This window comes from Hippopotamus amphibius, chromosome 1, assembly GCF_030028045.1.
Source record: "Hippopotamus amphibius kiboko isolate mHipAmp2 chromosome 1, mHipAmp2.hap2, whole genome shotgun sequence".
NCBI classification, from domain to species: Eukaryota; Metazoa; Chordata; class Mammalia; order Artiodactyla; family Hippopotamidae; genus Hippopotamus; species Hippopotamus amphibius.
In genome coordinates this window covers 102,704,114-102,719,020 of record NC_080186.1, presented here as the reverse complement: position 1 = coordinate 102,719,020, position 14,907 = coordinate 102,704,114, and the positions used below count along the sequence as shown (strand labels likewise).

The following is a 14,907-nucleotide window of genomic DNA, read 5'->3' as shown; positions in this document are numbered from 1 at the left end:
GAGGGGGGGGAGTCAAGGAAGGGAGGGAATACGGGGATATGTGTATAAAAACAGATGATTGAACCTGGTGTACCCCCAAAAAAATAAAAAAAAATAAAAAAATTAAAAAAAAAAAAATAAAAGCTTTCCTTCCACCTCTCACTCAACACTAGCACAGTCCTTGGCAAAGGAAGATGCCAAATAAATTAATAATTTGTATCTTACCCCTTTGGCCTAATAGACATTTTACAGGCCAAAGTCCAGGCTTTAACACTTTGTACAAGTGTCTCTCTGCCTAGATAGACGAGGAAGTTAGTCTTAAGTTCAAAATGTACTTGCCTCCCCTGTGAGGAGAATTACCTTAAAAGAAAACAAATGCCTGTCTTTATTCACGGGTAGCAGGGCTGGGCAGTGTCCACCCAAGCAAACTTCAAATCCCCATAAGGACAAGGCCTGTGTGTGGAATTTCTGTGGGTAGGTGCATGCTGTTTGTTTCTTCTTGCTACCTCCCTGCCCTAACTTTACCCTCCAGGCAGAAAGATACACAAAATTCAGGAGGCTTCAAAGGTGCCTGGGAAAATAAATACCCAGTTTCCCTAATTGATCATTTTTTTTTTGTGCTCACTGGAACTCCTCTTACTTGGAGAAGTTTATTTGTTGTAATATTGTACCTAGAACTTAGGTCCTTGGAGTTTGTGATATTGGCCAAAGTGGTGTGATGTATAGCAATACTATGAGCAGATCATTTTTTGCATCTACAATACAACGGGTCATACACAGACAGCCCACTGGGAAAGCAGTGACTCATTTCAATGCGTTTTTCAGACCTAGCACCTCTAAGGCTATATTGTCTTATCTGTCTGACCTTGATATCTGCCCTTTTTGACCTTCAACCCTGCAGCCTTCAGCATCCCAGAGGTCAATGTGGACTATAATGCCAGCTCAGAGAGCTTACGATGTGAGGCTCCCCGATGGTTTCCCCAGCCTACAGTGGTCTGGGCGTCCCAAGTTGACCAGGGAGCCAACTTCTCAGAAGTCTCCAACACCAGCTTTGAGTTGAACTCTGAGAATGTGACCATGAAGGTTGTGTCCGTACTCTACAATGTCACAATCAACAACACATACTCCTGTATGATTGAAAACGACATTGCCAAAGCCACCGGGGATATCAAAGTGACAGGTGGGTTCCTTCACACTTTTGGTATGGGTTTATTGGGGCCATAGTCAAGTGTAAATTAAAATCTAATTTCTTTAACAGATATATTATGTATCAGGGCACAGAAAGTTTCACTGAGACCTTGATCACAATTCCAGTTGGGATTGCATTTGTGTAAGAAGAAAATTAATACAAAACAATATTTATGGCATATAGGTTAAAGGTGGCAATTAGTTTTCATCTTGTATGCCTTCTTACTGCCTGGAAAGCTGTGTTTAGGATTCTAAGGCCCTATATAACTCAGAAGGATTGCTTTGGTAAAGCAGTGGAGAAGTGATGATTATTTGAAATCTTTGATATGTTCAGCTGGTGATCTACATCCCACGTCCTTCAAAAATGATTTGGGTCAAGCCTGCCTTTGAGAAGACTTTTGATTTGAAGACTAAAGTTCTTAGAGTCTGCCTTAGAGTCAGTCCCTCTAGGACTTGCTCCATATCCCACTATTATTGGCCCAAGGTTAATCTGAAAACTCTAGATTGAGCTGGCCTCCCAGGCTGAGAAGACCAGGAGCCAGGGAGGCTCAACACCCTGGTCTCCCTGGGTGCTTTAGTATAGTCCAAAACCTACAATTAAATGCACAGACTGAATTATGAATTTTAAGACCGTGCCTCTTGGGGTTAAGTTGAATTCAAGCTGTAGGGACGGAGTATGTCAGGAGAACCACTGTCTTATATCAAGACTAGTACCAAGCAGGATACCTTGCATACTTTTTTTTCTGGCCACACATGTGGCTTGTGGGATCTTAGTTCCCCAGCCAGGGATCAAACCCAGGTCTGTGTCAGTGAAAGCGCAAGTCTTAACCTCTCTACCACCAGGGAATTCCCAACCTTGTACATTTCAAGTGCCCTTTAAATGTTTGCTGAATTTAACTAAATAAACCATATATTCATCAGCTATTTCTAATTAAAATTTATGTATACAAAAATACAGCCTATGGAATGGGAGAAAATGTTTGCAAATCATATATTTCATAAGTGATTAGTATCCAGAATACATATAGAACTTCTATAATTCAACAAAAAAAAGTCAAGTAACTTGATTATAAAATGGACAAAGGACTTGAATAGACATTTCTCCAAAGAAGATATACAAATGGCCAACAAGTATATGAAAAGATGCTCAACATCCTTAACCATCAGAGAAATGTAAATGGAAACCACAATCTCACCTCATACCCATAAGAATGGCTACTAACAACAACAGCAAAGCAGAAAATAACAAGTGTTGGCGAGGATGAGAAGAAATTGGAATGCTTGTGCATGATGATGAGGCTGTAAAATGGTGCAACCACTATAGAAAACAGTATGGGAAGTTCCTCAAACCATTTAAAATAGAACCAGCATGTGATCTAGCATCCCCATTTCTGTGTATTATGTCCAAAAGAATTGAAAGCAGTGTCTCAAAGATATATTTGCACACACATGTTCACAGCAGCACTATTCACAATAGCCAAGAGGAGGAAGCAGCCCCAATATCCATCGACAGATGAATGGATAAACAAAATGTGGTATATACATACAAAGGAATATTTTTCAGCCTTAAAAAGGAAGGAAGTCCTTTCATGTGCTACAACATGGGTGGATATTCAGGATATTATGCTAAGTGAAGTAAGCCAGTCATAGAAAGATAAATACTGTTCGATTCTACTTATAAAGTATCTAAAGTAGTCGCAGAAACAGAACATAGAATGATGGTTACCAGGAGCTGGGGGCAAGGGGAAAGGATAGGGGGTTGTTGTTTAATGAGCAAAGAGTTTCAGATTTGCAAAATGAAAAAGTTTTGGAGATTTTTTTTCACAACAATGTGAATATACTTAACATTACTGAACTGTACACTTAAAATGATTAAGGTAGTATATTTTATATTACGTTTTGGGTTTTTTAAATATTTATTTATTCATTCATTCATTTATTTATTTTTGGCTGCGTTGGGTCTTAGTTGCAGCACTCAGGATCTTTGCTGTGGCATGTGGTATCTTTCGCTGCGGTGTGTGATCAGGCTCTTTGCTGTGGCACACGGGCTTCTCTCTAGCTGTGGCATGCGGATTCTCTCTCTGTAGCTGTGGTGCGCAGACTCCAGAGCACGAGGGCTCTGTAGTTTGTGGCACACAAGCTCAATAGTTGTGGCACTCAGGCTTAGTTGCCCTGCGGCATGTGGAATCTTAATTCCTCAACCAGGGATCAAACCTGCATCCCCTGTATTAGAAGGCAGATTCTTTACCACTGGACCACCAGGGAAGTCCCTATTACATGTTTTTGTTTTTTTTTTACCACAATAAAAAACATATCTAATAAAAAAAATCATGTATATGAGAAAAAGAGAGCTCTCCCACTATCCTGTGGAACAAATTGGTGACTGTACCAATTAGAACACTTCTAGCTGCTTTTAACAGAAAACAAAACCAGCTCAAGCCTAAGTTAAAAGGGGGAATTTATTAAAAGGGTATTTTGATGTCTCGTGAAACCAAGGACAGAAAATGCAGTGTGGCTTCAGGAACAGCTGGAACCAAGAACTTAAATTCCATTGGGATTCTTTGTCTCTCATTTCTACTTTATTCTCTTTGCTCTCTAACTTACTCTCTCTTGTTTTAGTCTATAGGGCAAGAATATGGTTGCCAAGAGCTCCTATCTTTAAAAGTCCCTTTCACGCAAGAGAGTCACTAGACTGAAACTCAGTCCCTCAGTCTGATTCTACATTCCCAGAACGGCTTAACTTGGGTCAGCAGCCCGTACTTAGACCAATGAGGCAGTGCCTGGGTGGAAGGCCTTCCCAGAAGAGAAGGGGGAAATGAAGCATTGGGCATTTAAAACAATGAGCGTTAACAAGAGTAGCTCAGTTTAGGTCTCAATTAAAATCTCCAAACTATATAACTCATGCCTTCTAATAGAAACGACAATAACTGAACAAACCACAGAAGTTTAGAGCAGCTTTTATTCAGTGAGCAGGTTCTTTTTCCGTACATGCTTATTGGATACATCAGAACAAGTGTTCCGTGTACCAGGACTAGGACTATATGTGACTTTTAGAAGCATGACATATCAAAATTAAGATAAAATAACATATTCCTCCTTATCATGCACAAAGTGAGCTTTTAAATAATTGAATGAGGCCATGGGGTTTATATCCTGTGTTCTCTAACTATACTGCTCATTTGGGTCATTCATTCAACATGCATTATTGAGTGCCAAATATATGCAAGGCAATTTGTAAGTCCCATGAAATACTGAGACAAATAGCACAGTTGTCATAAGAGAAGTTAATCCATGTGGATATGCTGCCTAGGGGAAGGAGTTGTTCATTATTACTGTAGTGGCTCAATAAATGAGGTAGAGTTCAAACTGGGTTTTAAAGAAAAAGAATGGTTTTGATAGACTATGAAGGCATGAAGTCAGGAGCCTACGTCAGTGTCCAGGGGAGAAATAATGAGGGCCTTAACCAGGGCAGTGACAATGGGAAGGAAAGGCGGGAAGAATCAAAAGTTAATGAAGAAAATAATCTACAGGACTCAGTGACACAAATGTAAGGGACAAGAGAAGGAACAAGTCAAAAGTGGTCTGACATGGAAGCAACCTAAATGCCCTTTAACAGATGAATGGATAAAGAAGATGTGGCACATATATACAATAGAATATTACTCAGCCATAAAAAAGAATGAAATTGTATTATCTGTAATAAGATGGATAGACCTAGAGACTGTCATACAGAGTGAAGTAAGCTAGAAAGAGAAAAACAAATACCGTATGCTAACTCATATATATGGAATCTAAAAAAAATGGTACTGATGAACCCAGTGACAGGTCAAGAATAAAGATGCAGATGTAGAGAATGGATTTGAGGACACGTGGTGGGGAGTGAAGGGGAAGCTGGAACGAAGTAAGAGAGTAGCATTGACATATATACACCACCAACTGTAAAATAGCTAGTGGGAAGTTGCTGCATAACATAGGAAGATCAACTCAATGATGGGTGATGACTTGGAGGGCCGGGGCAGGAAGAGGGGGAAAGAGTCACAGGAGGGAGGGGATATGGGGATCTATGTATAAATACAGCTGACTCACTTTGTTGTACAGCAAAACAGGCACAGCAGTGTAAAGCAATTATATTCCAATAAAGAGCTTTAAAAGAAAAAAAGCGGTCTGATGCTTCTACACAGTTTGCTTAGGAGGTTAGTAATGCTACATACAACAACAAAAATGAAAATGTAGGGAAAGCAACATGTTTGGTGAAAAGATGAAGATTTTGTAGATGGTGAGTTGAAAGTGCCTGCTGTGTACAAAGGTAGAGACGTCCAACGCTGGGCACAGTACCCAGCATATAACAAGTCTGGGGGAGACTGCTTCATCCCCACTCCACATATTTCCTTCCATGGGAAGAGATCCCCACTAATGTAACCCTTCTAGTCTCTCTCTTTTCCCCTCTTTCACGCTTCCCCAGAGGAGGAATTAACTTACCCAGTTAGTGAGTTTATTAGGAGAAGCTGGGCATAAGTAGCTCAGCTCCTCGTTTCTCCTTTTCTCTCTAGCTAACCAGAAGTATACATTCTACTCTGCTCCTCCAAGCCACCAGTTTTCAGGGGTAGAATCTGCCCTTGCAGGAGAAAGCCTGACTCAGTCTTGTGCTGCCTGTCACTAGGGAAGTCTGGGCTGCAGCTCACTTCCCTGAAGACAAAGCTTAATCCTTTATTATCAGATTTATCAGTAATAAAGGTGATTTTAGTCTTCCAGTTGCCTTTTTCTGTCTTACTCTTTAATTGGTTCAGTAACTCAGCTGGGGAGAGGGTGTTTATTGGACTCCTTTGAACTCAAACAAGTGCTCAAAAATATTTGCTGAATCATTATATTTTTATTGTTTTTAATTTTTAAATTTTTTTTCCTGGTATTTAAATTTTTTTTGAGGTTTGAGATCTCCTTTTACATAATTTAGTATATAACAGATTCAAAAACCAAACTTCTTGACCTCTCAATATTAAAGAACTAAATGTGCAAAAGAACCACTATAAAATAGCACATAAAAAGCTATACATTTTCTATGAAACAATATGTGCACAGATTTTCAAAGCTGTGAAAATGCAATAAAGAGCACAACACAGTTTGGTCACTTTATTAAATGACATTAAATAGTTTAGGTTTCAACTACTAAACAGCACTTTGGTGAAAACAGTATTATTGTCATACTTGAACGCTTTTCTTTAAAAACACAATTCCAGTCCTTATATATTACAAAATAGCCTTAAAGGAAGAAGTGACATCTTTTCTATAGTACTTAAGATACTCAGTATGGAACTGAAAAGCAGACTAACAGAAACAGTAGCAACTGTAAATACAGATGTGGAGTTTAGGACAGAATTTGGGCTAAGGAGGTGGACTTGGAAATGATCAGCTTAATGGAAGTAATGTTGATTAGGCTTGAGTGGGGTTACTGTTATAGTTTTTATAGCTAATATTCACTGAGTGCTTACTGTGGTGCCAGGTTTTGTTCTAAGTGCTTTACATGTATTAACTCATTAATTATCAGAACCCTATAAACTGATTATTATTATTTTAGCCCTGTTTTATAGATGAAGAAACTGAAGCACATACAGGCTGAGTAACTTGCCTAAACTTGCCTGAAGTCACACAGCTAGTAAATGTCAGAGCTGAAATGAACTAAATGACATTGGACTGTCTAGGGAGAAAATAGAGTAAAGAGTAATTTAATTTCTTCACTTTTGCCTTTCTCTACTTCAAAATGAGAACAATACTTTCTCATTACTTTGCAGTGATGTGATGAAAGTAAATGACAGAACCTGTAAAGGTCATTGCCTAGAGGGAAAAAAAATGTGTCTGAAACCAAGGACTGGCCATGGCTGTTGGTTTAACTTATTCTTTATTTGGTAACCAATAGCTATCTGTTTATTGGCATCATTTTTCATTTGGCTGGGTGCTCACTGGAGTGGACGAGAGAAGGGAACGTCTGGGAAGGAAGGGAAAGCTCTGCTTTTAAGCCAGTTACAGAAAGGTGGAGAATGGGGTACAAATTTGCCCCCAAATTAGGGCACAAGTTCTATTAGGAACAACTTGCTCTGTTTTTTTGGGTACTTTTCTTTGCTGACCAGCCATGTGAAGAAGACATCCAGCTTTTCCTCTATGACCCTGAGCTTTTTTCTCTCCCTGTACAGACTCTGAGATTAAAAGGCGAAGTCACCTACAGCTGCTGAACTCAAAGGCTTCCCGGTGTGTCTCTTCTTCTGTTGCCATCAGCTGGGTACTCCTGCCTCTCTGCCCTTACCTGATGCTAAGATAATGTACCTTGGCTACACAGAAACATGCAAAGTCATTGGTACGACAGGTGAGATGAATCACGAGTGGTGTGGGGGATCCGTTGCGTGTGTGTGTGTCCCTAACAAGAATCAAACAGCCCCGCACATCAGCCTCAGAGAGAAACGTCTAATAATGTCAGGGCAGTAGGCACTGTCTCCACTGCTATTGTGAAAGGTAAGCATTTGTTAACAAAGAGTATGGACCTCACTGACAGACTTACAGGAAAAACAACTCCATACAAGTCAAATACTTGTGTAAATCCAAACACCTTTTCATTTATGGAGTCAACCTTGAAGGCAAACCTATCTTACTGAAGAGAGAGAGATTTGGCCCTGACTCGTTACTCTGGATTTCACAATGAAACATCATGACATGAGCATAATCGCTCCCGTAAGTGGCCTCCTCCCAGCGCCCCCAACAAAGCCCCTGTTGACTGGAGACTTGACAAATCGCTCACCAACTAACCCTCTTGCTGAGTCTTCCCACTCTCACTTCACTCCTCTGGCTTGAAATTATCGGTGGGACATTTCTTTCTGAATATTCTTCTGCATGTGGAATTTGTGTACAGCTGAGCTGATGAAGTTACAGTCAACACGAGCACATTACGCAGTGGCACTGCCACCATGCACCAGGCTCACAACCTGAGAGCTATTTTTGTCCCCGTGTCCTTCAGGTCAATTTTCTACCCCACTCTATAGTATTTGCCCATGTTGTCTTTCAGATTGACCCTAATCATCATCTCATGCCCCGACTAGTTCTAAAGCCTTGTACTTGCTCCTTCCTCTGTTTCAGGTGAGAGGAAACAAGGTGGCAGGATGAAATTTTTCAAATGCCGTTTTCATCACAGCATTCCTTTACTCTGAAACCTCAAGTGACTCTCTAGGGACTATTATGTGAAAGTTACAGTCCTCAGCTGTGCAGTCACAGCTCTCTAAATTTCTCTCCCTAAGGTTCCTCCTTCTCTCAGCTACTTATTACTGCTCTCTGGCCTCGCTCCCTCTCTCTCTGCCCCTTCCTGGGAATCTCCTCTACTCTGTAGTAATTCAGATCCACACTTCCTTCACCAATTTCCTGACGGTCCTTTTATCTCACATCCCCTTGGTGAGTGTGTATAATTTATAATACCTTACACTCTTTAAGACACATATATCCCTTGCCTAGACGGTTAAGTCCTCAAGGGAAGGCAAAAATCTGTTGATCTGCTTAGATTTTTGAGTGAAGTAAAAAAAATTTTACATTTATTTTTAAAAATAGTGATTGAAATCAAAACATAAAAATTGCAAAGGTGGTATGCAAACAAGTAAATGAGAGGAAACCCTTTCTTATGGGGCTGTTGTGGGGATCAGGTCAGATCATGTTTCCTGAGGTCAGCTTTTATCGCTATAAACTTCCCTCTTAGAACTGCTTTTGGTGTGTCCCATAGATTTTTGGATAGTGTCTTCATTTTCATTTGTCTCTAGGTATTTTTTTTAAATTTCCTCTTTGATTTCTTCACTGACCCGTTGGTTGTTTAGTGGTATATTGTTTACCCTCCACGTGCTTGGTTTTTTTTTTTTGTTTTTTTTTTGCAGTCTTTTTTTTCTTGTAGTTGACTTTTAGTTTCATAGCATTATGATTAGAAAAAATGCTTTATATGATTTCAATTTTTAAAAATTTACCACTGCTTGTTTTGTTGCTTAGCATGTAATCTATCCTGGAGAATGTTCTATGTGCACTTGAAAGTAATGTGTATTCTGCTGCTTTTGAATGAAATGTTTTATCTATACATGTATCTCCATCTGATCTAATGTATCATTTAAGGCCAGTGTTTCCTTACTGATTTTCTGTCTGGATGATCTGTCCATTGATGTTAGTGAGTTGTTAAAGTCCCCTCCTATTATTGTGTTACTGTTGAGTTCTCCCTTTATATCCATTAATATTTGCTTTATGTGTTTAGGTGCTCCTATGGTGGGTGCATATATATTCACAATTGTTATATCTTCATTTTGGATTGATCCCTCGATCATTATGTAGTATCCTTCTTTGTCTCATAGCAGTCTTTAAAGTTTATTTTATCTGATATAAGTTTTGCTACCCCAGCTTTCTTTTGACTTCAGTTTGCATGGAATAACTTTTTCCATCCCCTCACTTTCAATCTGTGTGTGTCTTTAGATCTGAAGTGAGTCTCTCATAGGCAGCATATATACAGGTCTTGTTCTTTTATCCATTTAGCCACTCTATGTCTATTGATTGGAGAATTTAGTCCATTTAAATTTAAAGTAATTCTTGATATGTATGTGTTCTTATTGCCATTTTGTTAATTGTTTGGGGCTTGTTTTTGTAAGTGTTTTTTGTTCTTCTTTTGTTCTCTTCTCTTGAAATTTGATGGCCATCTTTAGTGTTATGTTTGGATTCCTGTTTCTTCTTTGTATATCTAGCATAGGTTTTTGGTTTGTGGTTATCATGAGGTTTTTATATAGCAATCTATATATATACACATGATTGTATTAAGTTGTGATCTTTTAATTTCAAATGCATTTTAACAACCCTGCATTTGTACTATCCTTCCTCATGATTGTTGGGGTCTTTTTTTAAAGCTTTTTTTGATGTAGACCATTTTTAAAGTCCTTATTGAGTTTGTTACAATATTGCTTCTGTTTTATGTTTTGATTCTTTTGGCCCCAAGGCATGTGGGATCTTAGCTCCTCAACCAGGGATCAAACCCACACCCCCTGCTTTGGAAGGCAAACTCTTAACCACTGGACTGCCAGAGAAGTTGAATGATTACTGTTTTTGACATCATATTTTACATCTAATTGTTCTGTGTATCCCTTGAGGATATAGATGATTTTTACTACTTTTGTCTTTTAGCCTTCCTACTAGTTTTGTGCATGATATGATTTCCTACCTTTATGTTTGCCTTTACCTATGAGCTTTTTCCTTTCATAATTTTCATGTTTCTAGTTTTGGCCTTTTTAATTTAAAGAAGTTCCTTTAACATTTCTTGTAAAGCTGTTTTGGTGGTGCTGAATTCTTTTAACTTTTGCTTGCCTGTAAAGCTTTTGATCTCTCCATCAAATCTGAATGAGAGAGTCTTGCTGGCTAGAGTATTCTTGGTTATAAGTTCTTCCCTTTCATCACTTTAAATACATTGTGCCACTCCCATCTGAACTGCAGAGTTTCTGCTGAAAAGTCAGCTGGTAGCCTTATGGGAGTCCTTTGTATATTATTTGTTGCTTTCCCCTTGCTGCTTTATTTATTCACTTATTTATTTATTGGCCGTGTTCAGTCTTCTTTGATGCACATGGGCTTTCTCTAACTGTAGCGAGTGGGGGCTACTCTTCATTGTGGTGCATGGACTCCTTATTTTGGTGGCTTCTCCTATTGTGGAGCATGGGCTCTAGGTGCATGGGCTTCAGTAGTTGTGGCACCTGGGCTCAATAGTTGTGGTTCATGGGCTCTAGAGCACAGGCTCCATAGTTGTGTGCACGGGCTTGGTTGCTCCACGGCATGTGGGATCTTCCTGGAGCAGGGACTGAACCCATGTTCCCTGCATTGGCAGGTGGATTCTTAACCACTACACCACCTAGGAAGTCCCCCCTTTCTGCTTGTAATATTCTTTATCTTTAGTTTTTGCCATTTTAATTGCAATGTATCTTGGTATATTCCTCTTTGGGTTAATCCTGTATGGGAGTCTCTGCCCTTCCTGGACTTGGATATCTATTTCCTTTCCCAGGGTAGGGAAGTTTTCAGCTATTATGTCTTCATCTCAGTCCCTTTCTCTCTCTCTTCTACTTCTGGGACCCCTATAATGTGAATATTAGTGCACTTGTTGTTGTCCCAGAGGTCTCTTAAACTGTCCTCATTTCTTTTCATTCTTTTTCCTTTTTTCTGTTCAGCATCAGTGATTTCCATTACTGTCTTCCAGTTTGCTGATCCATCATTTAGTCTACTGCTGATTCCTTCTAGTGTATTTTTCATTTCAGTTATTTATATTCTTCATTTCTGTTTGGTTGTTCTATCAATACATATTTTCTCTTTGTTAAAAACAACTGCTCACTCTTTGGGTCCATCCTTCTCCCTAGTTCTCTGACCATCTTTACAATCACTACCCTGAACTCTTTCTCAGGTAGATTGCCTATCTCCACTTAGTTGTTCTTCTGGGGTTTTATCTTGTTCCTTCATCTGGCACACCTTTCTCTGTTGCCTCATGTTGCTAAGTTGCCGTTTGTATTTTCATGTATCTAGTAGGTTGGTTACATTTTTATGACCCTGGAGAAGTGATATTTTGTAAGAGACCTCCTATGCCTCCCAACAGCACACTCCCCTCCCATCATCCAAGCTATTTGCTCTAGAGTTCTTCATATGAGGGTTGTGTGGGTCCTCCTGTTGTCACAGGCTATGTGGGAGGTCTAGTAGGCTTGCATGGCCCCTGGTCCAACTGGTTGCCAGACCCTGTCTCATGTGGAGGCTGCTGGCTGCAGAGGCAGCTGACTATTGGAACCCCAGGGGGACCCAGGGCTAGTACTGGGTCACATGTGGGTGGAGTCAGGGTCCAGAAAATTCTGGTAATGTTGTCCACTGCCTCGTGGGTGAAGCACGGTGTTTAGTGCTGGTCTACTGATGGGCAAAGCCATGTCCTGGAGTCTGGTTGCAGGGCCCAGAGGTCCCAGAGATGAGTTGATCTTGGCTTGCTGGTGGGAGGGCCGGTTCCTGACACAGCTGGGTCTGGGGTGTCTCGAAGTTTGTGTTGGCCTGCTAGTGGGCAGGACTGGGGCCCAGATGGTTCCCAGGGCAGGGTCTGGCCTGCTGGTGGACAGGCTAGGTCTGCATGCTCTCAGATAGTGGTTTTCTTGCATCTAGTGTCTGCCCCCTTGTGGTTGAAGCTGGCCCAGAGGCTAGAACAGGCTTCCTGGAGGGCAGCATCAGGGCCCAGGGGATTCTGGGGCTTATACCTTCCCACTGGTGGGTGGAGCCGGGTCCTGGGCCCTCTGGTGGGTAAAGCCATGTCTAGAGGTAGCTATGGGCTCAGGTGGTCTTAAGGCAGACAGTCCGCTGATGGGCAGGGCTGTGTCCCCGTCCAGTTAGTTGCTTGGCCTGAGGCATCCCAGCACTGGTGACTACAGGCTATTGGGTGGGGCCAGGTCTTGGGACTAATGAGCTAGAGAGAGAGTTCACAATGGTGTTTCCCAGTCCCAGTAGTCCAAATGGTAGGAGCTCCCCAAAATGGCTAGTGTCCCCAGGGTAATGTCAGTTGCTTCCTGCCTCTCTGGGAAACTCTCCAGGATCAGTAGATAGGTCTGACCCAGGCTCCTATCAGATTACTGCTTCTGCCCTGGGTTCCAGAGCATGTGAGATTTTGTGTGCACCCTTTAAGAGTGAAGTCTCTCTTCCCCCAGCCCTCTGGCTCTCCTAAAAGTAAGCCCTGCTGGCCTTCAAAGCCAAATGTTCTGGGGGCTTGTCTTCCCGGTGCAGGGCCCCTGGGATGGGGAGCCTAATGTGGGGCTCAGACCTCTCACTCCTTTGGGAGAACCGCTGCCATGTAATTCTCCTCCAGTTTTGGGGTCACGCACCTGGGAGTATGGGACTTGACTATATCGTGAGTCTGCCTCTCCTACCTGTCTCACTGTAGTTCCTTCTTTATGTCTTTAGTTGTACAAGATCTTTTCTGGTAGGTTCTGCTCTTTTTCACCAATGGCTGTTGTGCAAATGGTTGTGATTTTGGCATGCCTGTGAGAGGAGGTAAGCTCAGGGTCTTCCTACTCCACCATCTTGCCTGGGAATCTCTTGATCTGCTTTTCATTCTTTCTCCTGTTCTCCAAACACTATGGTGCAGTGCACAAAACAACTTCTTTGTAAGGAAATCTGCCAGTTTCCATCATTTCCAACCTCCATGGATGTCACTGGAGGGAGATTTCCCTGAGGAAACTATCCTTTGAGGATCTCATTAGTAGAAGGAGCCCTTTCTTCTTTCCTTGATTCCCACAACACTATAAATAAGCTTTTAATGTACTGCAACTAGATAATCTGACGTGTAAAGTATAGCTTATTCATCTTTATCTTGCATTCCCTGAGAGCAGTAATTTGCAATCTTTTTTTTATAAACCATGACATACATGTAACAGATGATGTTCACATACAGTATGCAGTTGTTAATATACTGTTATCTCGTTAGCTGAAGCTCCATCTCTTTCTCTCTAGAATTATAACCTTAAATCAATTTTTTTAAATAAATGAAGAGCTCATTACTTGAGATAAACATCATAACTGACCATGACACTTTACACTCATCCCTTGGTGGAGAACTCACATAGAAGCCATCTTTCTGCTTCTGTCCAGGAGCCGGCCCACAGTCCCTCTCTCAGTTCCTGTTTGCTCTGAGGATGATCCCCTTCCTTAAGGGGAGACTCAAGCCATCCCCTTTCCCCTAGTAACCCATGATACCATGTGGCCTCAATAGAATATCATCAAAGTACAGAAAAACAAGCCCATTTCTGAACAAGAAATACACTCATACAGTGGAAGGGAGACTTTCAGTTCTTGATAAATGTTTGCTGGATTGTTGTAATGGTATCTTATTGCTGTTATTTTCAGGATTCCAGGAATCTGCAGAACTATTTCACCACAAGATATGACCTAGTTTTACAGTTCTGGGGGGAAATGAATTCACGTCTAGAACTCGGGAGGGAACAAACAAGATCAAGATGCAAGAAGAAGCCAAAAGCAACCCACAGAAGACTTCAATATGAACAAGATAAATTTATCTTCAAAGACATATAAAAATTAAAAGTTGGGAAATAATTCATCTGAACTAGAGAATTGTATTACGACTACTAAGTAAAATGCATGTGGAGACAAGTGTATCCCCATAGCTCAGGGACCTCCCCATTTCCATCCAGGGAGTGAGAGAATGGGATACTGCGTTTCTTTTGTCTCTCAATCTTTAGGTATATTGCTGTAATGTTGCCCCGAGGAAGTTTCTAGAAAGTTCGGATTGCAATATAGCCACGTTTTATAATCCATGAATTAAACTGGTAGATTCAGTACGAAGCTGCTAATCAGCTGCCATTTCAGAATTCAGTGGTGGCTGAATTTTAGTGATGGATCAAATGATACACTTTTCATTACAAAGCAGAAGTGTCCTGGCATCTCCTCCTACCTGACACATGCTTAAGAAACGTAGGAAATCATCATAATTTTAACATAAAAGTTGTAGTTGGGAGACACTGACTTTCTAAAGTATGTGAGCACCTTATTTTCAGATGATGTTCATCCTTGAGTGGTCCAGGAAGGGACCTCTTCATCTTGACTATATGTGATATTATGCCATCACAAGGTTTGAGGCTTCTACTTTATATCCTGCATGGACAGTGGTTACCTCAGCTTTCACCAGCATCTACAGCAGTGGGACTCCACCAGGTGATTTTGTGCCAC

At 40.9% G+C, this 14,907-nt stretch overlaps 1 protein-coding gene across 1 annotated transcript in view; it reads left to right on the top strand.

Annotated features, from left to right (window-relative positions):
• Positions 1–14,194, top strand: part of VTCN1 (V-set domain containing T cell activation inhibitor 1) — a 29,988-nt gene extending 15,794 nt beyond the window's left edge. Inside the window, exons 5-7 of the mRNA XM_057702225.1 lie at positions 881–1,159; positions 7,353–7,522; positions 14,068–14,194. Of these exons, the coding sequence (XP_057558208.1) occupies positions 881–1,159; positions 7,353–7,477 (404 nt within the window). The 3' untranslated portion in view covers positions 7,478–7,522; positions 14,068–14,194. The remainder of the gene's footprint in view (positions 1–880; positions 1,160–7,352; positions 7,523–14,067) is intronic.
• Positions 14,195–14,907: the final 713 nt, after the last annotated feature.